Source organism: Ciconia boyciana, chromosome 2 (genome assembly GCF_034638445.1).
Source record: "Ciconia boyciana chromosome 2, ASM3463844v1, whole genome shotgun sequence".
Lineage (NCBI taxonomy): Eukaryota > Metazoa > Chordata > Aves > Ciconiiformes > Ciconiidae > Ciconia > Ciconia boyciana.
In genome coordinates, this window is record NC_132935.1 from 153,438,529 (window position 1) to 153,464,980 (window position 26,452).

At 37.8% G+C, this 26,452-nt stretch overlaps 1 protein-coding gene across 15 annotated transcripts in view; it reads right to left on the reverse strand.

Annotated features, from left to right (window-relative positions):
- Window positions 1-26,452, reverse strand: part of PARD3 (par-3 family cell polarity regulator) — a 463,980-nt gene that overhangs the window by 151,328 nt on the left and 286,200 nt on the right. For 10 of the 15 annotated variants that reach the window (XM_072854616.1, XM_072854615.1, XM_072854613.1 and 7 more), the window contains 4 exons: window positions 18,149-18,299; window positions 10,590-10,779; window positions 5,631-5,782; window positions 4,494-4,538 (listed from right to left, as the gene is read on the reverse strand). In XM_072854616.1, coding sequence (XP_072710717.1) covers window positions 4,494-4,538; window positions 5,631-5,782; window positions 10,590-10,779; window positions 18,149-18,299 — 538 coding nt within the window. The remainder of the gene's footprint in view (window positions 1-4,493; window positions 4,539-5,630; window positions 5,783-10,589; window positions 10,780-18,148; window positions 18,300-26,452) is intronic. The other 5 variants (XM_072854614.1, XM_072854607.1, XM_072854617.1 and 2 more) reach the window with 3 other exon arrangements.

A 26,452-nucleotide genomic window follows, 5' to 3' on the forward strand; every position in this document is an offset into this window, starting at 1 on the left:
ATCTTGCCGAACTCACATCTCCTAGAAGAAGCCACCCTCACTCACAGCCCGTACTTGCTGGAGGGCCGAGGGTCATGAGGATGGCTGGGGGCACAGCGCAGCTGCTGGGGTGAACAAGAACGGCCTGCCGGGACAAGGGGGGTTTGATGGCTCCCCAGCTGTGCAAACAAGCTGCAGGCCAGGTTCAGCAAACTCCTGAACATGGCTGAAGTCTCAGGCAAGTATTGTTACATAACACTCTCCTCAGCAAGGAAAAGAACTCCGATTTAGACAGTGCCCTACAAAACTATCCACTTCCTAGCATATGCCAAAATCCGTTATTCCTCCATTAATGCCTGCAGTACACGAGAAATGAGATTTTATTTTGTTTTTCTCTTTCCGAGATTGTATTTTGTTAAAAGCAGCCCATCAGACAGGAAAAATGAATGCAACATTTTAAAGGAAAAAAAGAGGAAACGGGACAATCATACACAAACCAGCTGTTTGACAGATTCAATTTCATATACAAAAGGAAAGGGGATCCTCTTACACGGCAACTTACTGTAAACTTCCTTATTCCAGATTCTGCTTTGCAACCTTGAAATGAAATGCTCATATATCTTTTCCTAATTACTGAGTGGCTCCTTTTGTAAACAGTAATTATAAAGAAGGCATTTATGTGCCCATTTATGTTCATAAAGGACATTAAAAAAATTCCATTTCCTGCCACCCAATACAGAGCTTTGTGAGAACTGTATTTATGTAAGTTGTGCTTTCCCAAAGGAAAAGCTAGAAGGGATATGACCTAATGTTCCTTGAGTACTGTAAAACTAATAATGGATTACAGAAATGATAGGAATATTTATTGAACTTGGGCGGCCATGAACACAAATGTGGACAGGTTGCAGAATTTGAAAGAGGGGAATGTCCTTTTGCAAGCAATTTAAGCACTGTGATCATAAAGCTATGTATATTTTAATACCTTCACTATATTCTATGGCCACTTCATAGCAAGTCTACTATTTTCAAAATATATAGTTAAGCCTCCCTGTAAAATGAGTGAGTTCAGAATTTATTACTGGAATTCACCAGCCAGAAAGTGAGTTGTTTACCCATAATCCAGTGAGAAACAGCAAACTTTCTTTAAAATTGATTCTGTTTAAAATTTATGAGTCACATCAAAACCTTGTTTTCTAAATACAAAAATGTCAGCATTTTCTTCCAGCCTTTACAGCGCTGGTGGTAATCATCAGAAATGTTATCTGCTCAGAATGAGTTCTACTTCTATTTTGACACCAGAATTTAAAGTAGAAAAAAAGAAGAGAAAAAGACACATCGACCTAAAGCATCTTTATATGACTGAGGGATAAAAGGGATTCTTTTATCGTTTTTAAAATTTGAAGTTCATCAAAATTTTCCTTTCCAACAATTTTATGAACAAATGTCCTTTGAGGTAGATTCACCCCTCGGTACCACAGCAGTCCTCCTACTGTGACTGCCACCATGCGCGCAGCCTCCCCGCACGCCCCGCTTACATGCTCAGCTGTACGGCTCTGCTCTACGTGCCACACACCCCTACCCAGCTTTGTAGGAGCTTTGTAGGATGCTCACACCACCCCGCCAAGCACAGCCCCTGCCCACCACACATGCATCACCACTCCCTATGTCCCCAGCTGGCCAGCCCTTGGGGACAATGGCCAAGCCTTGTCCTCCAGGCCATGCAACCACCCTCTGCTCATGCATGACTGCCGGCGTTGTGTGCATCTGCTCTCACACGGCACAGACAGCCCCCACCACATAACTTCACAGCACATCAAGATCCGACGAAACATTTAAAACACATAAATCACATGAAGCCTACATGTCGCTCCCTGCTCCAAGCCCTTGGTTTTTCCCTTTTGCTGACGCTGTTTAACAACTCACTGTGCTTCCACTTCTCTCATCTTATGTTAAGCATTTATACAGAGCCACAAATCCGCTTGGGCGATTTGCAAAGGCAAAAAGCATGGTGTCAAAGGATATATGATGCTTCCTTCAGCGTTTCCTTCAGTGACTAATTTTAAAGGCTATAAAGTAAATTTGTTATCAGCACTTTCTTTTAAATGATTTAAAATGACAATTTTGTTTCTTTCTGAAACATTATTTTTATTAACTCTCAGCTTAAATGCTACCAGCAACTGATGCCAAAAACTTCCCTCAATTTGATTAAACCAGTTTTGCAAAGGCACAAAATCTACTTTCTAAACACTTTCTTAAAGGACATTAGCAGTGAGTCTATTTATTTACTAACATCTGCTCCACTAGATTTGATGAATTCTTCTATTTCTAGTTCAATTCATACACTAAAAGAGTAACATTTTGGCTGGGGAGAGCAGGGGAGGAACAGAGCAAGCAACTGCATCAAAAATAGTTTAGTTTTGGTTCCATTTAATATAACAGTTTATTTAAAAAGCACTGTGTAAAAATAAATAAATAAACTATTTAAATTAATCTTCTTTGATTTTTTTTTTCTTCTTTTTCATTTTCACAATGTGTACATGGAAAAATAACCACCTAGAACTATAGTATGCCTGGGACTCAATAAATGAGCCATGCTCAATTGCTACTGAATATACTTCTAACCTCTAGGATGAACTGTAAACACTGCAAGGATTAGGCACTTCAAGTGAACTATAGAAAGAAAAATAATTAAAAATCTATTATAGTAACTAGGGCTCGTGAGTTCTACACTCTCCTTTTCAGCCCATACTGTTAAGTCCAACTTTGTAACAGAGTTTGTTTTTATTTTTTCTAAAGTAAATATATGCTGAAGTTTTCTGGCTTCTAGAGTTCATTAAAACATAATTCACCACACATTTGAAGCATTTTTTTTTTCTTAGAACCAGACAATTTTTAAGCCAAACTACAGTAAGTGGTTTGTTTAACAACCACATCCATCTTCAGTAATGGGAGAAATCCAGTGTTTATACACAAAACCTGGTTAAAAGCACACAAGATAAATAAAATAAAAGTACAGTAAAAGGTGTTTTTCCTTTTTTCCAGCCACTGAGCTTGCTGCACACAAAATATGTAACTGCTTAGTCCAGATGGTTATGGTCATGCTCTTTCACCCAAGTTGTCTGACTTGTCTCTTTTTTGGAATTTAATCCAGGTGTTACACATAGAGAAAACTATGCTCGATTAATACCACCCTCTATTGATACCACGAAAAACACTATGCACTTTTAAAACCCAAGCATTGTATTTTACTAAAACACGCTGGTTTTACACCATTCTAATCAAATCCCATTCAAATAGGCAGGCTAATAAGAAAATGAAAAATAATTTACAATAATTTTGAGTTTGATCTGTAACTCCTTTTTATATGAATAATGCTCAGGGGTGAACGCAGTCCCTAAGCACTGATTCTTACCACAACCATTAACACAATTCATACATTCACACTCTGATGGCTTTAATCCTTCAAAACATTCATATATTTTAATTTTGTGTACTCATTCTCAATTTGTAAAGCTGCAAGTCCGTGGCCATATTCTGCAATGTTTTAAGAGCTAGAACTTTTAGCTGTTTAAATAAAAATTACAATTTTATCACTTGATTACTTACAGCTTTTCAGTATTCCTACCCATGTTTTGAAGTGTGGTTAAGCAGAGATGCAGTTGTGAATTATTAATTGTAAATTCTGTATGGAATGCCCTACTCCCCAAAACATGCTAAAATAAATAATATTTTTGGGTTAAAAAGGTGAATTGTTTGTAATTAGAGCTAAGTAATGTTATGGTGTCCTCTGGATCTAGCCTAATTAAAATAGCATTCCAAAGGTCAAAAGCTAACTTATATTAATAAATCATAAAGATTCATAATTGCAGTTGGGGCATTATTTTAATTACTAATAAAAAATATGCTTTGAAAGCTATTTCTCATTATCATTGTGTGAAACGTTACAATCGATGGTATGTGGAAAAGATTCTATTTACATATTCTTTTGTTCTGTTACGATGCTCAGGTTTCAGCTCCAAAGGCAAATCAACTTGCAGTAATAATCTTCAACTCAACTCACAACATGTATCTGATGACCACTTAAGGCAAGGTAGCAGTCTTCTAATTAAAATAATTATTTCCAAGCACTGTGTTAGCACTGTAATAGCCAAACATTCGACTCTTCTACATCATCTCTCTGTACATTAGAGTTTGAAGCTGGAGGAGATTTTCCAAGATTTTTTTGAAAGGACAAAAAAATCCAAGCGACTGTGAATATTTATGAGTTCAAAGTGTAGAAACAGGTGTCTACCTAAAAGTCACATGTATGACCTGGTTGAATATACTACCCTAGATACTTATCTGCATAGAGAATTTTCTTTTTCTGTACGACTTGATTATTCACAACAATAGAAAGCAGCCATGCAAGTACTGGAATATTCATGTTTTCATGCAATTTGACTGGCAGTTCTGTAATTGTGGTAAGCTGCTTTGACCAAGGTTTCTATAGCAACAGCCTTACTGTCAATTCTTACCTGTTTTCTGGTCATCCATTGTACTGAGCTTAGTCTCGTCAGCTACTGTTAAAAGGTAAATGTATAACGGTTAGCCCAGTTAGTGCCCATGCCCCACATGCATCCAACATTCCTTCTGTTTTGCATGGTTTTTTTCAAGTTAGGGGACCTTAGCAATGTCATACTTCATGCAAATAAACTGCAACAGTAAGCAAACATTCTGGGTAGACATGGCAGCAAACTAGTAACCTTCATGCAATGTCAGTCGTGTTCACATCACAGACAGGTACAATATGTTATTTACACGTTAGCACATCACAACTAGTCAAGACAATTCAATGCCACCAACCTTACTGTCCCCTGAGGAAGTTGGTGAATTAGGGATTGTAGTTAAGATATTCACGATTATTGTAAAGGAGTGAATTGTATTATATTTTATTATTCTGAGTAGGGAATTTTGTGTGTTTAAACAATCAAAACTCTCTGTTTAAGGTTACTAGATTCTGCACTTCAGAATCTGACTTCAGTGGCAGAAAAATAGATGGGCTTGTTAGCGATTACTTATTCTCAGTTGTTTTACCAGTTAAAATGATTATAGTAGATTGCCTGTCTTAGCTGCTGCTACTTTATAGGGCTTCTGATATAAATATTAAAACTTGGGTCTCAACCAGATGTCAGACTAGCCCCATTTTCTAATTCTGAATGAACTCTTCAAAAAAATACTTGCATCTTTAATATCTTAATCAAAATCCATCTACAAAATGAGAGACTACGAAGGATCTTTACAGCTAATTGCATTATAATCATGAACTGAGAATAATCCTGTCTACCCAGAACCACAGTGTGGTACAGTTTTACGCAGTTATTCTATATGGATTGGTAAATGCACTTTTCACCTCCATTTTAATAAATACTTTTAATGTTTATGTATAACCATATATCCAGAGGGCTACAATATTTAAACGTATGGACATTTACAAGTGGTACAAACAATACACAGGCCACTTGGCCATTCATGTTAAGAATACTTTACTTCCCACCAGTAGACTTTACGTGCAGTCGTACTGCACATAAACAACGTGTTTGGAATTACAAAATCTATATACTTACAACAAGAAAATCAGGTTCAAATAAAACAATTGAAAAAATATCACTCACTACCTAGATCCATGCTTTTGGATTTTCGTGTTTTAACAAACTCCAACTGACTGGCATCTGAAAATTGCTTTGTACGCTTTTCTGACATGCTCTGGCGTCCAAAACCCTCTCGCTGGAAGGCAAGCACTGGATCAACATCTGGACTAAGAGTGCTGTAGGAAGGGAAAAAAATCATGCGAACATTTATCAAGATCACGCAACCTTTCACTCTGCAGAGAAAAGCATTTATTTAGCACGTGACTTCTACCAACGATAAAGTGCACATTTTTAAATAAACCACTGCAAGTAGTCAGTTACACACACAATGGATTTGTTTTACTGCATCAAGCAATTGTAGTTAAAAAGTATCAAGAATTTCACTTATAAGCTTTAATGAAAGATATACATATCTGATGCACTATATATACACTATCAGAACGTAGAGCCCCAGCACAGGAATAATTTGAGGGACAATAAAACAGTTCCTTTCTCTTCATGAGAAAAAAATATATTCTGTTGATAGCAAATTATCAGATTTTTCTTCATCAGACAATGTTTCTAGTAAAGCATAAATAGAATCTGTCCTGCCTGAAGCCCACAGAGCTTTAAACTTCTTCATTTAAAGACTTTGCATTAAAATTTCTCTCCATATGTGAAAACGCTTGTAAATTTTTCACAGCATCTCCTGGTTTTAACCTGGCTATGACAGACAAACATATTTTTACTCATTACTTCCCTACAGAGCAAGTATTCGCCACAATGGTTCCACCACTAAATGAGAAAAGGGGGTAACTGGACTGAGTTTCAGTCTCTTCTGCAGGTTTCTTGCACGACCTCAGCTGAATGAGTCAGGTCTTCAGCGAGCAGTGATCAGAGTTTCACCATGCTTCAGCAGAAGCATGCTGAAGATAGATTTATTAATGTTGGTCAAATGTTGGCAGAATCATGAATGCAAGAATGCAGGCAAAATTTGGTGTGCAAGCTAAACCCTAGGTTTGCAATGTGTCACCATGGCCACAACGCATGTTAAAAACAATAAAAAATAAAAAAAATTGCAAGATTGCTTATTGCTAATAAACAACATGAAAGGAAATTCACACAAAGACTTCTGACTCCTGGAAAAGGGGAGAGTATTAAAAAGAGCCTGAAGGCAAGCCCAAAGAATTTAGATTTCTACTTCAGCTGGCACAAAAAGAAATCAAAAGTATAAAATACTGAAAAAATGAGTATTTTGCATCATTGTTATCTATCCCATAGGAAAAAGATCCCTCAAAACCTCCCTTTTGATTGTTGTTGTACTTCGAGATAAAAAAAGCTAAATATTTTGTCACTGAGATCTCTAAATAGACTAAATGCCATTCAAAGTATTGTATACGTACGTGTTACTGTTCAGTAACATGTTTCAAAAGAATTATTTTCTGCTTTAAGGGCTAAGTATAATACACATCTCATACCTAGTGAGAAACAGGCAAATAGTGAATTTCTGCAGAAACCAACTTATACTTTTAAATTCTGTAACATGCACATGTATATGTATGCCATGTACTATAATTTGTAGAAGCATCTTTGATCAAGAAACACCTGGGTATTAGGCACAACAGTGAAGAGAGGTAAGGAAAAGTGGCCAAAGGCATCAAGTACTATAAAGGATGAAAATCACTATCCGCATTACCAGACAGCTGAGAAGAAATTCAGTCTAGTAGTGGCAGATTTACAAATAATAAGATATGTGCATGTGACAAGCATATAATACTTAAGTAAGAGCAGGATCAGAGCTTCTGTGAATAAAGTCAATGTCAAGTGCCTTTTGACTTTAATGTTTCTGGCTCAGGCTCATGATGTTTTACATTTAATTACTGCAACTATTTCAGAGATGTCTGCACAATTTAGCAACATTTTGAAGCATATGCTTAAAAGCTCTGATGAATCACAGCCCCAACTCAAAAATAACTATTTAGTCCTCACATTCACTCCCACAAAATAGGGAAAAAATTATCTCCACATGATAGAAAGATAAAACAGACAAGGCCAATATACACTTCTAGCATTTACAGCAGCACAACATGTAGCTGAATAAGAACCACCTAAGTCTGAAAACGTCCTCCGAGTGACTCAACTGAACTTACAGGATTTCAACACCTTTCATAATCAGATCATAAATGACTTTCTCAAGGCCACACAGGAGTTTCTGGCTCACTGCTAGTCAGCCCTGTCTCTGAAGGCCAGAAAAATGTGGTTTTACTAAGTGAGAATTTTCTCTAGCAACATCTGTTAACACAGCTCACGTTAGTTAAAGATGACCGGCTTCATCTTGCCGAACAAAATGTATCCTATGACACTTTCTTCAAAAAGAGTGAATTTCGAAAACTATTTGTTTTGGCTGTATGCTCCTTTTTTCATCTGAGCTTGCTTTGATCCACATGTATAAAGCTTCCAATAAAGCTAAATATCATTTTCATGTAAATACAGCATGCACATATATATTCAACTTGAAGTCCTAAGAACAGACTCAAACTCCAAAGTTAAATAAAACTCTACTACTTAGCTACATAGCACCAAAAATGACTTGCTCTCTGATCACGACATCTCATACCTTTTTACAGTACAAATGTCTGAGCCCTATGTAGAGTCATCAATTTTCATGTCCTGCTTTATTTCTATTATTAATGACACACGAGCGTATTTTAGGAATTAAGGAAGATGCAGATCACAGGAGTTTGAATACATGTACATTGCCTAAAAGTATTCAAAAGCCCCCGTGAAGATCCATAACTGGAAAAGCCAATGAGCACAGAGGAGGAACTAATGCCCCTAAAAATGCCTCATTTTAATATTTTTCAACTACATTAATATAAGACAGAAGGTGAATTTAGTGCAAGTCATTAAGCAATGCCAAATGCAATTTACTATATTCTAGCATACTTAACAAATAAGATTTCTGGAATGACAGCTGATCCTTAAAAGAATGTAACCGTCTTCTGACCCTCGATGTTATTAAAATTCCACTTATTAATCCTGTCTTATTGCCCCTTTGTTTTCATAACATTTTCATCAAGGATTAGGGAGATATTGTGAGGCTGGAAAAGCTTACATTTTCTTCTGTGATTCAGAACAGCTGCCATTCTTGTTTGGATAACCCTTCATCCATATTCTTAGTTTTACCCTTTGTGCCTTCCAGCCAAATCATACAATGCACCTTCGTTTTACAAGTCTTCCTTCATCCATTAGCAGCAGGAAATTAATGCAACAATCTAATTCTACCGCTATTTACTTTTTTACAAATAGAATACATTAGATAGTAAGGCGCTGCACTGATCTACTCTTTTAAGTGCAATTGTATCCGAAGACCTTTACAATTTCTCATAAAGACACACATTTAAAGGTTTTGAGCATGATCAGTTCCACAGTATCTAATCCCTATTTTCTTTACTGTTATTTTCATTTTCAAAGAAGTATATGAATAGCAAGATACGCTGCAGAAGTAAATGTAAAAGCATCTGCAGGTTTCAAATGGGCTCTTACTTTACGCTGTAGGTTTTTGCTCATATTCGGCTAAAAAAATTCCCTCAGCAATAAGCTATTATGTGCAGCCTTGAGAACTATTCTATTTAAACGTCCCAGATTCTCAGCTCTAAAAGCTTTTACAAAAGACAGATGGACTTTTCAAGGGCCCAAATTACAGGTATGACTCGTCCAAGAGAAGAGCTGCGACATTAAAAAAAACGCAATTACCTTTTTATGCAATCATTAAAACAGTGCTTAAAATACAGAACTCAATTCCTGGACATAAGATGAAATAAACTAATATAAAGCAAAGAAGAAGCTGACAGGTGCATATCAGCTGGCAGGTGCTATTGCTGTTTTATTAAGATATTGCTGACACATTCCTAACAGGCTCAAGAGACAAGAAAAATAAGAAAATTCATATACTTCACACCATTTGTGGTAATTATCTATCTTCAAGAAGTGGCAGTGTACAGAGGTGGGCTTTTATTTAGCTATTACTATAGATAATTACAGGACTTGCAAATTAAATCTTAGATCTGTATTAATTGTACTAACTAAGCAATAAACAGTATTTCTTTGCCAGGAACCTAAGCAAGTCAATAATGGAGCTCAATGCATTTCTCATTAAGACTCTTACATTAAAATGTATAAAAGTAATCAGAGAGTCAACCTAAGATTCACAGAAATTATTGTTACTACAGATTAAACATATAAAGTAAAGTTACTTTCCACAGTTTTAAATGTAGAACTATTACTTTCCATATTTTTAAATGTGGAACTATTCCAGTAAACTGTCTTTGCATGATAGTTACAAATCATATAATGATATGAAAGGTATTTCTTCATGCATAATAAAGAAATCTTAACTAGTTCTTGTTGCACAAGCATTAACACTAGGGCAAAACAAAGAGCTGCCTTGATCTCCAAGCAGATTTTAAGATTACTGTACCTTATTAGAAAAATCAAGAAAGTATACGGAACTATTGAAAGGCTCCTAGATATATACTGGAATATAAAAATAAAATCTTTTTTATATAGACTTAGAAATATCCACAGTGAGGTTTATAAATTAAAATTTCCAGTTGGAATTATTCTTTCATCTTTCATAAACTCAAGTGTTTAAATTTTGCAAAGTTTTTTTTTACAGAAGCTAGCTCAGTTGGCAACTAAATTAATATTAAAACATCAAATTAACACAGCTATATACTGATTTGGTCTTAATAACAACTAGTAACATTTCCAAAATGTGCTTTGACAGAGCACAAAACTGCAACCAGCAGTAGAAAGTCTAACAAATTATCTGTACAGACTTCCTTCCCGAAACAGGGACAATTACCAGTTTGAAAATAGTGAAATCTAAATGTGATGGGGAAAAAAAAGAAGATTAATATTAGCAGTAGCCAAAAATTAAACTAAAGAAAAAGATGTAACAGCAGTCATCTCTTTTGTCCTTCCACTAAACCATGCTCTTACCAGTCTGTTGACTCATTAATTGCAGCTTTAGCCCATCCACCAGCATCAACAGTGCCAAACCCAACATCATCGTGGGAACTGGATGACGACTGGTCAGAGAGATGAGGAGGGAGTACCGACAGCCTATCGTCTTCAATAATGACAGTGTCATCTTGGGGCATGTTCACCGTTGGAGACAGCTGATATTTACCTGAACAATAAAAAGGAGAAAAAAACCAAAACCATGAAATTTGAAACTTGTTTGACTGGTATTGGGAACTTGGAACCCTTTAATAATGCCTCTACAGAGGTAAGAATTGTGAAAGGTGATGAGAACTCATGGCTAAAGCTAAGCGATTCCAAATTTTCATTCTCTCCTTTAAAAAATAATCTGGAGGCAAACATGCAAAATCCGGGAAAAAAATAATTCTATTACCACCAAATTCAAATAGGTTTTAACACTGTTGTTAAAATGCTTAAACTAGAGCCATCACATACATGAAAGAGACATAATAAAGACTCAACATTATTCTTTGTCAGTAGCAGACTGCATTGGGTTAATTTGTGAGAATAGCAGTTAAAAGATAGTATTTAGAGGATTCTTACAAACTCGTAAAACACTGTTTCCAAGTAAAAAACAGTTTTAATGTGCATATAAATATCATAAACCCACCACCGCTGCTGCTTTTATAGGGATAAATATATACACATAATGTTTTCCAGTAATCATTTCAATGCATAAGACTGTATAACAATTTTCTGTGTAAAACCTGCTGTATAAAAAGCAGAAGCAACTTTTAAACCTACAGAAAACTTTATGCCACCAAAACAGACTAAAAAGCTATAAAGAATATCAGAAGGAATATTTTCATTGCAATGCTTTGTATGATAACTATGGTTTAAACCAAATAAATCTGTTTTTCAGGATACATGCATGAGATACAGAGTTGGTAGGATGGGGTTATATAATATTATTTGGACAGTAGAAATATAGAATTATCACAATTTAAAATGTTAACTTGGAATAAACAGAGGTTATTTCAGTATCTAGAAACACTAAGCTAAAACTTGCTCTAAGGAAAATAAAGATTTGCAAATCTAGATGAAAATTATTTATTTATTTGAGACAGTGGCTAATTATTAAGTGTGATTCTTTCATATTAGATGCACATAATTTTTTATGTGATAGAATATGTTTAAAAATATTTTTTCCTCCTGGATATTGATGCTTGACTTAAAAAGATCTGTCATTTAAAATCTTTGGTCCTAACCCTCACTACACGCAACATTATTTCTAATGAATGATCATGACATTACATGAATTTTATTCCTGGAAATGTATTATCTTACTAAAATAATTAGTAAAATTGTCACATCTTGTGAGAAGAAAAGCACTAGCTAAGCACTAGCTTAATCAACCATTAATTTGACAACAAACTGTAAATTATTCTAAAACTATGATGCACTGCAGTGATAATATATAGCGAAACTTATATTTCCATAACATAAACTGCTTCTATGGACATATCAAGTATTTTCACACTTTTTTTTTCCTACAGGTATGGAAAAATTGTGTGGAATTAAGGGAAAAGAATTTTTCCTCTTTTCCAGAAAGGTTTTAGTTACCATCACTACCTTTGCATGCAATTATTAAAAAATAAACAAATAAAACCTTATGCATAAAGAGCTGGCTAAAATCAGCACTGCACTAGATAATACATTTTGTATAGCTTTCCAAAGGGGGGGAAAACTGGCTTCAAAAGAGATCACTGAAGAAAGCTGAAGAAGTGGCTGGAAGAAAAAGGTACTGCATGGTGAACATCTCATCACTGTCAAACTGAAATGAATGTGTTCAGTTTGCATAACAGCTGATTCTTTGCCCAGCAATAGCTTCTATGATGGACAGGTTAATGTTTAGCCTGGTAATGCACTTCTTTCCAAACATAATACCTACAAGACTGTTAACTCTGTAGTTAATAACATCTCTAAAGAATTGATTGTGAAAAGGTATAACCTGATGGCATTCGGCAGATTGAACTTCCCATTTGAGAGGCTACAGTGATTCAGTGACGTTTTTAACTTTTCACTACCTTTCTTTATATCTGACAAGGGTGAAGACTGACATTTTAATAGTTGCTTTGGAATTAAGGGGAAAACCCGTCTGACGTGCCTATGCTTTTCACTGCAGATGAAGCTAAAAACCGGAGAAAGGCTTCACCTCCAGCAGATAGTTAGACAGACCTCAGCAATGGACTCAATATGTCCTTTGTAGAGAGCTCAGCTGAAGCGGACAGCAAATACCCTTGGAGAATGCAACTCTGCAAGTGTTGAGAAACATTACAAGGCAACATCAAAGAAACTTCAGACCTACTAATCATCAGTATATTTGACTGATCTACAAATCTAAGACGTTGCTCGAGGTGTCTACAAACCTCTCCGAGACAATAATTTTCCCTTGGGCTAGAAAAGTGCTATAAAATTTAGACTCTGAATACACTTCAAGTCCAGTTTTGCATATATTAATTCAACTTCAGCAAGGCAATCTGTAATAATATGTAGTATTTTGGACGGTATAATGAGGAAGGGAAAACATTCTCCCTTTCAAGTGTTTCTCATCTCAGGACAATGAGGCTCAAACTTCTTGAACAAGTTACCAATCTAAACAAGCGTAGCCTGAGGACAATACCAAACTGTGGGGTGAGAAGGGTTCCCATCTGTCTGTGCAGAAAAAGAAGTCTGAGAGCTCCAGTACCAAATGGCTGGTCTCCAGGTCAGTGAGGACTTTCAGCTTAGAAGGAACAGTATGCCAAACAGCAACATTTCAAACCTATAATAGTATAGACCTACAATAGACCAGAAAATAGTTTCGACCTGAATTAAAACACCAACATAAAGTGCTCCAAAAAAACCCTGAGCATAAACAGTACATAAAATGAACGACAGGCTTACTCATGAAGAATCCAACTCCTCCAGGTCCTTTTAAATCTTGAAAATCCCTGAAGTTTGGTTAATCTGTTTGCTGTAATAACTTCGCTCCCATACTACACTGCGTTCTCATGGTACTATATCTGGCTTGGTTCTTGTGCTTTTGGTATTGCTTTCTCTTTAAGGGAAGGTCTAAGAAATCTGTTGAACATCCTTATGATATGTTCAAAACCAAGTATTACTTTATGAGTGACTCTCCAAAGCACTTTGATATCGTGGGATTCAGACCAATGGTACACTTCAAGCCTCTTCCACAAATAGATGGCCTTTCTTGCTCTGACATGGCGAGTGATTCTTAACCTGCCTGACCAAGAAATCAGCAACAGCTACTCTGTGATGAATAATGAATTATTAACCAAAGTAATAAATAGAGTAATAAATAAGAGAAATAACAGTGAATAATAAGAGAAAATAGTGTTGATGATGATGATAATAGTAATGAGACTTCCTACAGAAGGGATACAGAGAATTGTGCAATGAGAAATTAGAATTTCTCCAGATCTTCATTTATTTATTTTTCACTAACAGCATATTTGTCCCCAGCAATATACTGAGTTTTGACAAAATTTCCCATAGATACTCACATCATCTAATTTTCCAAGCTAAATAGAGGTGGGATTGGGAATACATGTGTGGGGAACGTCTAAAGACAGAAATCTCTCCACTATATCCAGGCTTTGGATCTCAAGAGAGCGCTCAGATCTGTCAAGGCTATTGTAGCAGACCACCACGTTCTGATGAGATTGCTGGCTGGGGAACTGCATTCTGCTTGTAAAGGGTTATTTTCATTTCATTGACACACACACACTCTGCATCTCTAGCTAAATTTTTTTCAGTAGTGTTTCTTCCTGATTCTGTCCTTAAGACAGCAATTATTTATATAGAGAACAAAGTATTTCCTTTTGTGTAGGAACTATCAAGTTTTACCAAGTTCTGGGGGATCCTTCAGGATGAAAAGCAGAGTCAGTGCAAGCTATTGTTATTCTGTGTACCCCCTGATAAATAACTTCTGTTTAGTCACCGTTAGCAACAAAACCCACCATGTTCATAAAAAAATATCAGCAACTAGAAGAAAGAGATGAAAGAGGACTTTGTACTAAGCTGTTTGGTGAATACAAATAATTTATATAGACAGCAGCTATGTATTTGCGTATTGCAAAACCCAGGAGCATAATGGATGATATACAAGAACAGTGCATCAGAAGAAGAGACTTGAATTTTTAATCATAGAGCCAAGCAAACCAGCATAACACAGTTGTTATTTTGCATGTACTAACAACATGCAACCTGAAAATATTAAAAATAAATAAATAAACAGAAGCATTTATTATAACAATGTAATTCTGAGAAGAGAAGACCCAATTTGTATAAATAAAAAAACGCCTCATCAAAACAAAAATCTCATTCCCTGAATCACCTCTGATGGAGGAGTTATCTCCTCTCCATCAGAAATTTTCAGTGAAATATTTTCAAGTGAAAAAGCATAAGAAAATCTATAATAGCAATAATAATCTAGAAAAGTAGATCAACATAAGAATCGTCAGAAACATTAAAATATTTATGTAGCTTTTTTGCATTAAGCAAACATTATTTTACATAATTTAAATCACGTTCTAAAATCGGTATTTTATTCCCACTCTCACAGCAAGGCTCTGACAACCAGTTCTTGCTGTCAGTTATGGATTGAAAGAGTAAGGAAATTGTCTTAAATACCTTTCCTGAAAATTGCATTAGATGTATTTAAAAGAAACAAAACTCTCATAAAAGTTTTGTGCCAACTTTAAACAATGACTGAAAACAGCAGGCATTTTCCAGACCTTGAGATTATAACTTTCGAATAGTCTAATTTAGGAAGGAAGAAAATTCAAAACCCATCAATTTTATCCAATAGCAAAAGAAGCAGAAAGACCTACTCCTTCACACATGAAATCAAACTGTGACCTCCTCACCACAAGGTACTGAGAGTACTAAAAGTTTACAGAGTTAAATCCACTGAGGGGTAAATAAAAAGACATCAGGTAATTCAGAGAGCCCGTAAGTCAGAGAGCTCCTCGATAATGGGAGAACATTCAAGGGAATCAGCACTGCATAAAGCACTCCTTTTGGCTTGTTCTCATGGTCAGGACCGGCATGGGAAGGTACAGACCTCCAGTCTTCCTAAGCCAGATTGTTCTTAGGACTAATCCTCACTTTTAGGCCAATTTTCAAAGAGGAGGAAAACTCTGGAAGAGTCATGTAACACCACATATACATTCTCAAGAAAATAAAAAAAGTTCTGAGTTTTTTCTCATTATCAATGCTAACAGGACAGGAATTTCACTGCATAATAAATGATTGAGGCTTACAAACATTAGCTACTCTGAAGCAAGCAACTGTATCTCTCTCTCCCCACAGGTAATAATACCTCTCTGTCGCATGGCACTGCAAGAAAGCAGGCATTCAATAATATCACAAAAGATTATAAACGCTGCACTTTTAACTTAGTGGTACTGATTAATTCAGAAAAATTAGCATATTAGAAAACTGACTGCTACCTAAAAACTGGGTTTAAAACATGACAGCTCTGTGAAGCTGCCGTGATTGCAGAAGTGAATGACCCAGTCCTGGCAAGACCAGTTTTCAGTTACGTTGGACTAGATCACATTTACTATGAGGTTCAGGCACAATTTGATTTTCCATGTGCTTCCAACTAAAGCATCAGTGGACTTAAGTCACAACCAACCAATTTTCTACATAGTTCCTGATTTCTGAAAACAATACAGAAAAACGATGATTCAGAGGAAATCAAAACATCAACTTCAGGTTACAAAACACTTACAAAATGCAGGATGGATTTTTTTCCCTATGTCTACACTGCAGAGGTATCCAAAAGCACTAGATTTTAAGAGCTTTGGAAAGATTTTTTATTTTTCTTTTGTTGAAACATCAGTTACTGGCTACTGCTAAAGGGATGATACCAGACCGATGAACAGCTAGCTCGCTTTGGCATGGCAAGTCCTGTGTTCCTTTGATGTGGAAGTAAGCTGCATTGCTGACACACATGCACACAGACTCTCTCAGGGTTTCTTCTCCCATCACTGGACAAGGTGTTTAAGCGATAACTCGTTAACGCTTATATGAGCTCTATGTGTAAATCCTCTGCCACACTGATGGAAAAAGCAGAAGGTAGTGCTTTGCAAATGTGTTATCTAAAGCCTGACACCACAGAAACTAGTCCCTTCTATGGGAGAGTAGTGCTAAAGACTTCGAATTGTTTTATCACTCCTTAAATTTGTCAACAAATAAATAGGTTTTTTAAATTGTTCTCTTTAAGAGCATATGACTTTGGGTGAAAAGGTTTCATGCTTCCTTGATCCTCAGGTATACAATTTTTCTTCTGAGCTGCATAAAATATAATGCAATAGAACAGAATATGATTTATTTCTAATTACTGTTGCCCAAATGCACAAAAAAAGGACAAAAGACTTAACTGAAGAAATATCTTAAATAGCAAATTTGTGGATTTTCAGAGTCTAATAAGTGTTATTCTGCTACCACAAAGAAAAAGCAAACCCCAAAATACAAAAATTAAAAAAACCCCAAAACCAACCAAACAAAAAACCCCCACCCCAAAGCACAGTGAAATATACGTACAAACTGTTGACTGGAAAAAGCCTAAGTGATGGACTTGCATTTTCTAAGGCTGAAAATCAATCTGAAGCAATTAAAAACTAAGTTCTGCCCTGCTTCACATCAAGTTTATAGCAGCATCTTCTAATATATTCTCTGTGTGTCAAGCACACTAAAAAAAAGTCCCAGATTTAATGGCCACGTCTTATGTTTAAAACTTGCAACTCAAACAAGCAATTGTCGCGTCTTCTGTCAGGTGCCATTTTCATCAAGCTGCTTTTTGTGTTTAAATTTGAAAATCCTTTCAAACTAGTCCCATCCTAGTCAGTGAATCCAACCACTCCTGTGGCAAGGCAAGTCTTTATTACCTAGCTCCGTACATCGGAAGCTGAATTGCTGCAGAGCAACCGCTAATAACCTCATTATCCACTGGGGCCATGCAGATGGTATGGCACAGATTCTACACAAGGGATGCTTAAAATTAGTTATGAGGTTTTAAAATTGGTGTCCTGCAAAGCAAAAATTCAAACAAATTAATGACATGCCCTAATAAGCATAAATGGATGCAAGTTTGCCTTATTTATTTTTGTACTTTAGTATGACTGAAACAGAGGAGAAGAAATGCTGAAATTAATTATAAACTCCCAGCAGTCACTGACTTTCATGCGAGTGAAGACTCAACATGAAGAACAGACCAACCAATAATTTATTGTCCCAGATCAGACACTGAAAAACCATGTTAAATGCTCCCGTTATTTGTTCTATTACCTGCCACAGGATATGAAATTCACTTTATAATTCCATTTGACTTTCTTTCTCACATTAACTACCCAGAAGGCTTGCGTGGAACAATTTTAAGGCACGTTTTAAGTTGGTCAGTGCAACCTCCATGTTCCCCGATTCCCACATAATACATGAATCGCCCTTCGATGAATCACAGAGAGGAATACAAACACGCCCCGAATCGCAGAGCTGATTTGACTCACCCATTATCCTACTCAGCGCCACGTTCCTCGTGGGCGACTCGCCGAGACCCTCGATCCCGCCGTAGAGGGAGTGGGAAATCCTCCGCTCCCGGTCATCCAGCAGACTCTCTATGGGCAGCTCTGGCCCAGAGGGGCTCCCAGGTGACTCCAACTGCACAGAGAGAGGAAAATTAGTGCCCAGGGTCCATTTAGCAGCATGGGGGAACTGTAACAGCTTGCCTAAGGCCTAGACCTGTCTGGGCACCAAATAAGCTAGAACTTCTTACCCTGGACAAATATAATTTGCAATGACAGCTCTGCTTAATGACCAACTTTCTAAGCCGCTCTACACTGCACCTCCCGTGGTGCCCTGTCAAATTTCAAATCCTTCAGCAGAAAATTGGTGAAAAAAACCATTGTATTTTGGTGTCTCTTTGTTGGATAATTTCTTAAACAGACAGTTTTGGCTTTTTTCAATACCATCGGGCAGACAGCTGGGCCATCTTCCCCACACTGACAGCCTGTCAGAACAAGGCCCCTGTCAGGAGCGCGGCGCAGGAGCTCCATTTGGAATTGGGCTGCTGGCGCTTTTTGAAGTGGTGCAATTTGCTTTCAAAAGTAATCATCATGGAAACCCCCAGGAAACCTCACCACACATATTAGTAACCAATACGCAAACACTCAAACGTTTTGTAGTTAGGAGGGAAAGAAAAAAAAGAAGTCAGACTTCACAGTAACTTTTTTTTTTTTCCTACTTATGATGAGTTCTTTGCTCTGCATTTCCTGGCTTTAGGGTACAAAGACCTTGCATGCTTTGTTCGCTCTGGAAGCTTCCCTGATCCCTGGCACTGCTGCAGCATCCAGGCAGAGCCACAAAACCCAGAACTGGCAAGACCTGAGGTGTCCCCCCGCCCCAGCCCTCAACCCCCGGAGCTGCCAGGTCCCTGCCCACCACGACTCCAGGCAGACCCCCTGCGGCATTACAAGACAGATGAAGTAGGTGGTGGAAGAAGCGATGGAGACAGGCTGCTTGGCCACACGCACATGGGAGAAGACTGCATGTACGGCCGCCTGCCCACCCCAGCTGCTCTCCGTCAGAAGGCTTCCCCGAGCGACTTCCCAGCTCAGCCTTTGTTTGCAGAAGCTGGTCATCCCTTGTTTTCCTGTGTATGCCTCTCAGATTTTTCAAAAAGAGAGGAAAAAGTTGAGTTTTCCTCAGTGAGCCCCAGAGAATCAGAACTCAGTGGAAAGCAGCGCCCGTGCGATGCAAAGAAGGCAAGCAATTTGATGTTGTCTAGCGGGGTTTAGCCAGGGGCAGCTCCGCTGCCAACACAGCCCCGGGAGCGAGAAGAATGAGCGCCCATGCACTTGCCGGGCAGCTCGGATGCCCAATTCGTCAGCACCCAGTCGCTCACTGCAGAGACAAGAGACTCCCCCCGCCGTCACCCCGCCCTCGCACCGTCCAGCCTTCCCGGCCCTGGAGCTCTTGGCTCGCCTGAGCTCTCGCACCCTGCCGGTACTCGGTAATGCTACCAAAGGAGCTCCGCGGAGACCATTAAACCAATTGGCCTAAACAGCATGAACTGAGTCCAGCTCTGTTAAAAAAATAAACAAATATTAAAAAATAGATGCGTTTTGCAGGGTAATCGTATGAACTCACACATCAAAGCGTTAGCTGTTCTCACCAACACACCTCTTCATATTGAAGTGTACAGTTAAATCTCAAGAACAATGTCCTCACACAAATCCCACAGCAGATATTTTTTATGTATTGAAATACAGTGGGGACCAGATACTGCAAGATACTGAGCACGCTGCAAACTCTTTGAAGCCACTGGGAAGCAGGAATGCTTATTCCACAGGACCAGTCTCTAAATGAGCACAAGAGGAGTAGTTCATAGTTTCAGGAATTACAATAACAAGGAACATGTTTGTTGGTTGTTTTTTTTTTAAACAGCTGCCCATTATTAATCACTCCACCCGCAATCCCCAGATGACTAAGAAATGTACACTACGAAAGATTTTTAAAAATCTGCTTCAAGGGCTACAAAGCACTCAGCTGCAGTCTCCACAGCAGAGGCTTTGAAGTCAGCCCGATGGACTAACAACTTCTGACATTCGGGCGCTGGCGTAACGCCCAGTACACGGAGGGGTGGAGGTTTGCGAAATGCCGCATTACAAAGTCGAGGAGACCACGATCGGGAGGTCACAGAGTCTGTAGAAAGTATTATTTCTGTTCAAAGCCATCATCTGTTTAATATAAATGAGATATTTAATGAAGTTCCAAATTGTAGACTTATCTCTCCCAGTTTGATAAGCACTGGGGAGATTTACTGCATCAGAGGGTCAACACAATTACAATTGGAGGCACGTCAAGCTGCAGGAGAATAATAAACTTGCAGTGCAAGTGAATTAGACTCAATAAGGTTTAAATTGTGAAATGAGGATTTGTTTTATTAGTTTTTTTAAATTGCAGATTACAACTGACAGCTTTACTGAAAAGTAAATTAAACAATATTTGTAGCCTCTCTTATAAAGGAATCTAAGGCAAATTCAAAAAGAATAGAAATGTTAAATTCTGAAACACTGTAAGAAAAAAAAGCACAGCAACATTAGACTGCTTGAGAGCTTAAACTTGCATGATAAGGGCATTAAATGATAAACTAACCTTTATTTCACTGCTTTTAAATAAGGTGTGAAAATATCAAAGTGCTTTGGGATTTATTCTCCCAGTGCTATATTGATGACTCTATGTAACAAGTGTCCAGCTTTTAGTGAGCCATATCACACAGTCCTTCTTCATGTGACAACCCATCAACTTTCAAACTCATTTGTAGGAAGGTCTCAAGAGATCTTCAGAAAGATACTGACAAGAAGAAAACTCTGAATAAGAGAAATACATAGAAATTCACTCCTGATAATGCAGTAAAGTACAGGGTAAAAAAAAAAATAAATAAATAGCAGGAGTGCTGTGTTTAGATGGCTGTGTTTTGTAAAGTGAATCACGTATTTTATCATTTTCATGGGGAACACTTTTTCCACTTCTAATTAGCATCTCAAAAGATGGGTTTAAACAAAGGCATCGACAGCCATCTCAACAAATATTTTACAAAAGATGCAATACTGTCTATAAAATAGCAAAAATTAGGCAGGAATTACACAACTGGCTTTCACAAAAAAAAAAAAAAAAAAGGTCTTTTCCTTACATTGTTAACAGAAAGTTTATGTAAGAAAAAATACAGTGAATTTGGAAACTGTGCTGTGGGCAAGACAAAGAGATCAACAGTCCAAAGCAGGATTGCAGTTCAAATAAAGACTTGTGCTTCCTGATGCATTTCTAATAAAGAGCTTGAATTACACATTCCAGTTCCTTCCCTTAGCTGATATCCGTGCTATCCGGTATAATTTAATTTGATTAACTGATAAAGAGTAGGTAATATAAACAAAGATGTACAAATTCCTGACCTTCATTAAAGGCTTAGCAAGCAAAGCAAGCTAGGCGGCAACTGACCCCTAGACTTCGTATCAATAGCTGCCCCGAGCAGGAGCACTTCTTGGTGTGACAGTTCAGAGTCACGCACCAGCTGAGGTTGGATGGAACTTCTGGAGATTATCTAGTCCAACTTCTTGCTCAAAGCAAAGTCAGCAAGAGCAGGTTGCCCAGTGACTTGTCCAGTTGGGTTTTGAATACCTTCAAGGACAGAGACTCCACAACCTCTCTGGGCAACCCGTGCCAGTGGTTGACCACCCTCTCAGAAGAAAATTTTTTTTTTTATGTTTAAAGAAATTTCTTGTATTTCAGTTTGTACCTGTTGCTTCTTGTCCTGGCACTGGGCAGCCCTGAGAAGAGTCTGGATCGGTCTTCTTTATTCCCCCCATCAGGTATTTATAGACACTGGTAAGATCCCCCTGAGCCTTCTCTTCTCCAGGCTGAAAAGAGGGAGCTCCCTCTCTGGGTCCTAGCACTGATCTATAATAAATGATCATATTCGTAAAAATGCAATAAAGCCTCACATGCTACAGATTGCCTGTAGCTCCTTTTCTCTCCATTCTCTTAAAATAAAAATAGAAATAAGGTATTTTTTTTTCTTTAAATAAAAAAGGTCTCTACCCTGGCCCTTTGTCATTCAGATAAGAACCAGCTGTTTGCTAAAGCACTGTCCGTACTAACTAGCCCAGCTGCTGCTTATCTAGATGATAAAAGGACAACTAATGCGGTCCTTTTTACTTAAACACCACCATCCATCCTACCCGAAGTTATGCACATAAATATGAAAAAAGTTTATGCACAAGAATATTGCCAAAATATTTGAAGCATAAACAAACTTTGTTTTTTAAAAGAAACAATAATCAGACTCCCTTTTTCCTTCAGAAAGTAAATTATCCAAATACTGGCATGCAAGCATTATGGATTTTAAAGAAGTCAGTATACAAATATGCTATATATTACACTGCTTCCAGGGTACTGAAGCTCTTTCTGTCACATAGAATTATTCTCCAGGCTTTCTTTTTCCTTTCCTATCTGTGTAATGTGGCTAAGATGTCCAAAATGCTTCAGCTACCTTTTTCAACAGAGATACTTTTACAATACTACTACTAATATTAAATATGGTTTTCTTTGTTACCACCCAAGTTGGGATCCTGCTTTAGGGACAGACTTTGCAAGACGCAAAAATGTACTTAAATAACCAGTAAAAGGGTCAGGTTTCACTTACATGCACAATCATGCACTAGTAAATGTAAAATTAGTACAGTGTTTCTAAGAAATACTGCATTCTTGTTCTGACAATGTTAAAAGGCAAGCAGAAGACAAAAAATGCTTTCAGAATGGTGGGAAGGAACCCACACAGCTTTGCAAAATGTAGTTAGATGGTAGGTTATGGGGTATGGAGAGGAACCTGGGCCAAGATGGAGCTTGTGAGTTGATACCAAGGACAGAAAACAGACAAAGGAGAAGTAAGTAAGTCAAAATAAATGGGAACAGGTAGAAGAACAGAACATAAGACACAAGATACTACCAAGTAGAAAACCATGTACATACTTTCCCAACAACTAACTTTTAAAAATATTTCTCGGGATGTTTACTATTAGAAGTTTAGCTAAGTACACCGAAAATCATGCACCAAATAGACTACCAGAGGCCTAAAAGGAGACTATTAACAAGTCCTGTATTAGAAGCTCAGGTAAAATGTGCCACAATTAAAAAAACCCGCCAATATGGCCCAAGAAATTGAGAGAATGAGGGAAGAATGTAAGCAGCACCCTTCAGAGGATGCTCAGAATCAAGGTAACATGTTCACTAAGGACATCAGACATAGGAGGGTACACAGCAAATCAGGGGGACCCCTTGCTGGCAAGAGTGAAAGGGTTACTGAGGGACGAGTCTGCAGTAGGGAAGCGCAAGGATTTCTTTGCCTCAGTCTTTACTGCTGAAGACACTGGGGAGATTTCCACGCCTGACCCCATTCTTTGTAGCAAATAAGGAGAGGAGTGAGATCAGCCAGAAGAAAATACACTGGAGCGTTAGATCAGTAGGTGAGAAGTTAACATGTCATCCAGGTTGGATGGCATTCTCCCAAAAGCCCTCAAGGAACTCAACCATGAAATTGCATAACTGCTGGCCAAAACGTTCAACATACTGTTACGAATGGCCATGCTGCCAGAGGACTGGTGGTTGACTATATATCTAGAGGGGATCTTAGGAACTACAGACCAGGCATCTGGCCTCCTTCTGGATAAAATGGTGGCATCTACAATAATGAGTAAGATCACTGAGCATGACAGACATGGGTCCATGGGGAAATCCCGCCTCACTAGGATGCACAAAGGTGCCAGTAAGCTCTCCAAGCTCTCAGGCAATGAATCAGTTGTGACATATTTGCATTTTCAAAAAGCCTTCATATCAAAAGCGTTAAAGAAACTAAGTTTTCATAGGACTGGACTGAGTTTTCGTTTTCTGGATTGAAATCTGGCTAAAGGATTAGAAACAAAGATCAGTCTTCAGGGTGGAGAAGCGTCAGCTGCAGGGCTGGGAACAGCTTAGGCTGATGAGAAGCTTTATCAATGACTTGGAGAAGAGAGTGAACAGTGAAATCACTGTGTTTGGAGAAGATACTAAAGCCTTTTTGATAGTTAAATGAACTCCAGAGGATCGTCACAAAACTAATCTAGCAAGAAAAGAAAAAAAACAAACCTGTCATATCAATTTCAAAGTAGGTAACTAGGTAATGCACGCAGGGAAAAATGATGCTGACTGTTTTATACTACCACACATACTGGAAAAAAATAGATGTTTCTTGTTTCCTTTCTTTTATAATGAAACCACTCATTAGAAAGGTCTCTCTCACTGATCTGTCTACCAGTCAATTTATTTAAACAGTTGATGAGGTCCTTATATGGTCTGGATTCATGACTGTGTCTCTGCTTCATGGTATGCTCTGTTTTCAACTCACCAACTAGAGCAAAAATGAACAGGCATGCAGAAGGAAATTTGGGCATCTGCAAATCATTTGCAAACCTTTTTTTCAGGCAGGTTTGCCAAGACATTAATTCTGTCAAAAAAAAACCCCTTGAAATCTCTCATTTTGAGGAAAATGGTGATGTTCTCTCTCTTAATGGCAGACAAGTGCTGCCTGCGTGTGACACGAACAGAGTGCAGACGAGCAATCTGTGCCTCTAAGCTGTCCAGGTTGCAGGACTGAAAAGAGCAGGATTCCAAAAGTAACAATTACCTTTATTTTCTTGAATCAGCACATACTGCCGCCAGCTGCACGGATCTGCCCGACAGTCATGCCTAAGCACTGTGTATGCGTTATGGCCATCCAGCCAGCAGCTGTTTGCCCATACAGGCTAATCATCATCATATCACTAATTAACAGAACACGGCGCAAGGAGCTCCAGTGTTTCTCCTTAAATCTTGGGCTCCTTGGTAATTAAAAAAAATCTTTTACTCAACCCTCAGTAAAAGATCGAAAAAGCTGATGGCCATGTCTGCTGAAAACTGAGGTGTTAAATACTGGCCGTATATGAATATCAAGTCACTACTATTGTTCTTCTTCCCGTTTTTGCCACTGTCTGGACAACTTTGGAAATGTACCTTAAGGTCTTTCTGTGCTTATAAAGGAAAGCTGAAGAATCAACACACAATGCTGATCATGGAGGGCAAGGCTGAAAGTTGAAAACACAGATTTGAGCAGCATATTTAACTTTTTTGAAAGGAGGGGAGGGAACCTTAGATATATCCAAATCCCAAACGAAATGTTTTTGTTACACTAATCTAACAGCATCCATCAAGTATTCAGTGTGCGATTCTGTCTGGAGTGGCTGAGATATTAAACAAAGCTTTGCAAGGTTTGTAATAGTGCAGCTTACAAAGTTAACTGTATTACTGTATTCCGTGTAGACGTAACGCAAACAGGAGAAAAACTCAGATACACAGTTTTGGCTTGGAGTTCATTCATAACTACCACTCACTCCACGCTTATATCAATATTTACTACAAGATAACTTGCTTAAAAACCTGGATGGATTATACTCTATCTCCTGGTGAGTCAATGAAAATCCTTTCTACAGGCTACTCTTCAGTTCAGCAAAACCACAACAGCATAAAAACACCTTCTACCTTCCAGGAAGTTTGTGGTCTCTTTTGAGTTTGCAGTTATTGAAAAGCTGATGATGTAAATGATCTCCTCGCTATCTCTCTGAAAACAAGATAATACTCTTATGGTGTTTATGTACATTTTTATTGTTACTATAATTGCTTTGGAGGCTTAGTCTATAACATGAGAACTGGTGAAGCTGTATGAGAATAATGCTGGCATGAAAAAGGAGTATCAGAGGTCACTTCACAAAGTTTTGAAACAGTTTCATGCTCCAGCTAAGTCGACTTTGACTTTTGAAGCCTAAGAAAGCTTTCTGACAAGGAAACAGCTCCTCTGCAGCAGATCGGAGGCAACTGTCCCTGCCTCTCTAAACCCAGGACACCAGGGGCCGAGCCGTCCTCTCTTCTAGACAGCAACCAAAATACAAAATGCATGTGAAAATTCTGGTCTGAACTGAAACAGAGAAATGGCACGCCGCAGAACCCAGGCAGTCAAATTAATTATCCCCCCCCTGCAATTCTTAGGGCTGATTATGAAAATTAATATTAAAAACAAAAGAACAGTATTCATACTACTAACTTTCTTAAAATCCAATTCAAACTCAATTTTACTGAAGAAAAAGGCCTATCTATCTCAAAAGAACTCAGTTTGATTTTGCAAATGCAAAACAATTACTGGACTTGAAGCCAGGGTAAAAAAAAAAGTTTTGTTTTTTTGTTCTTTT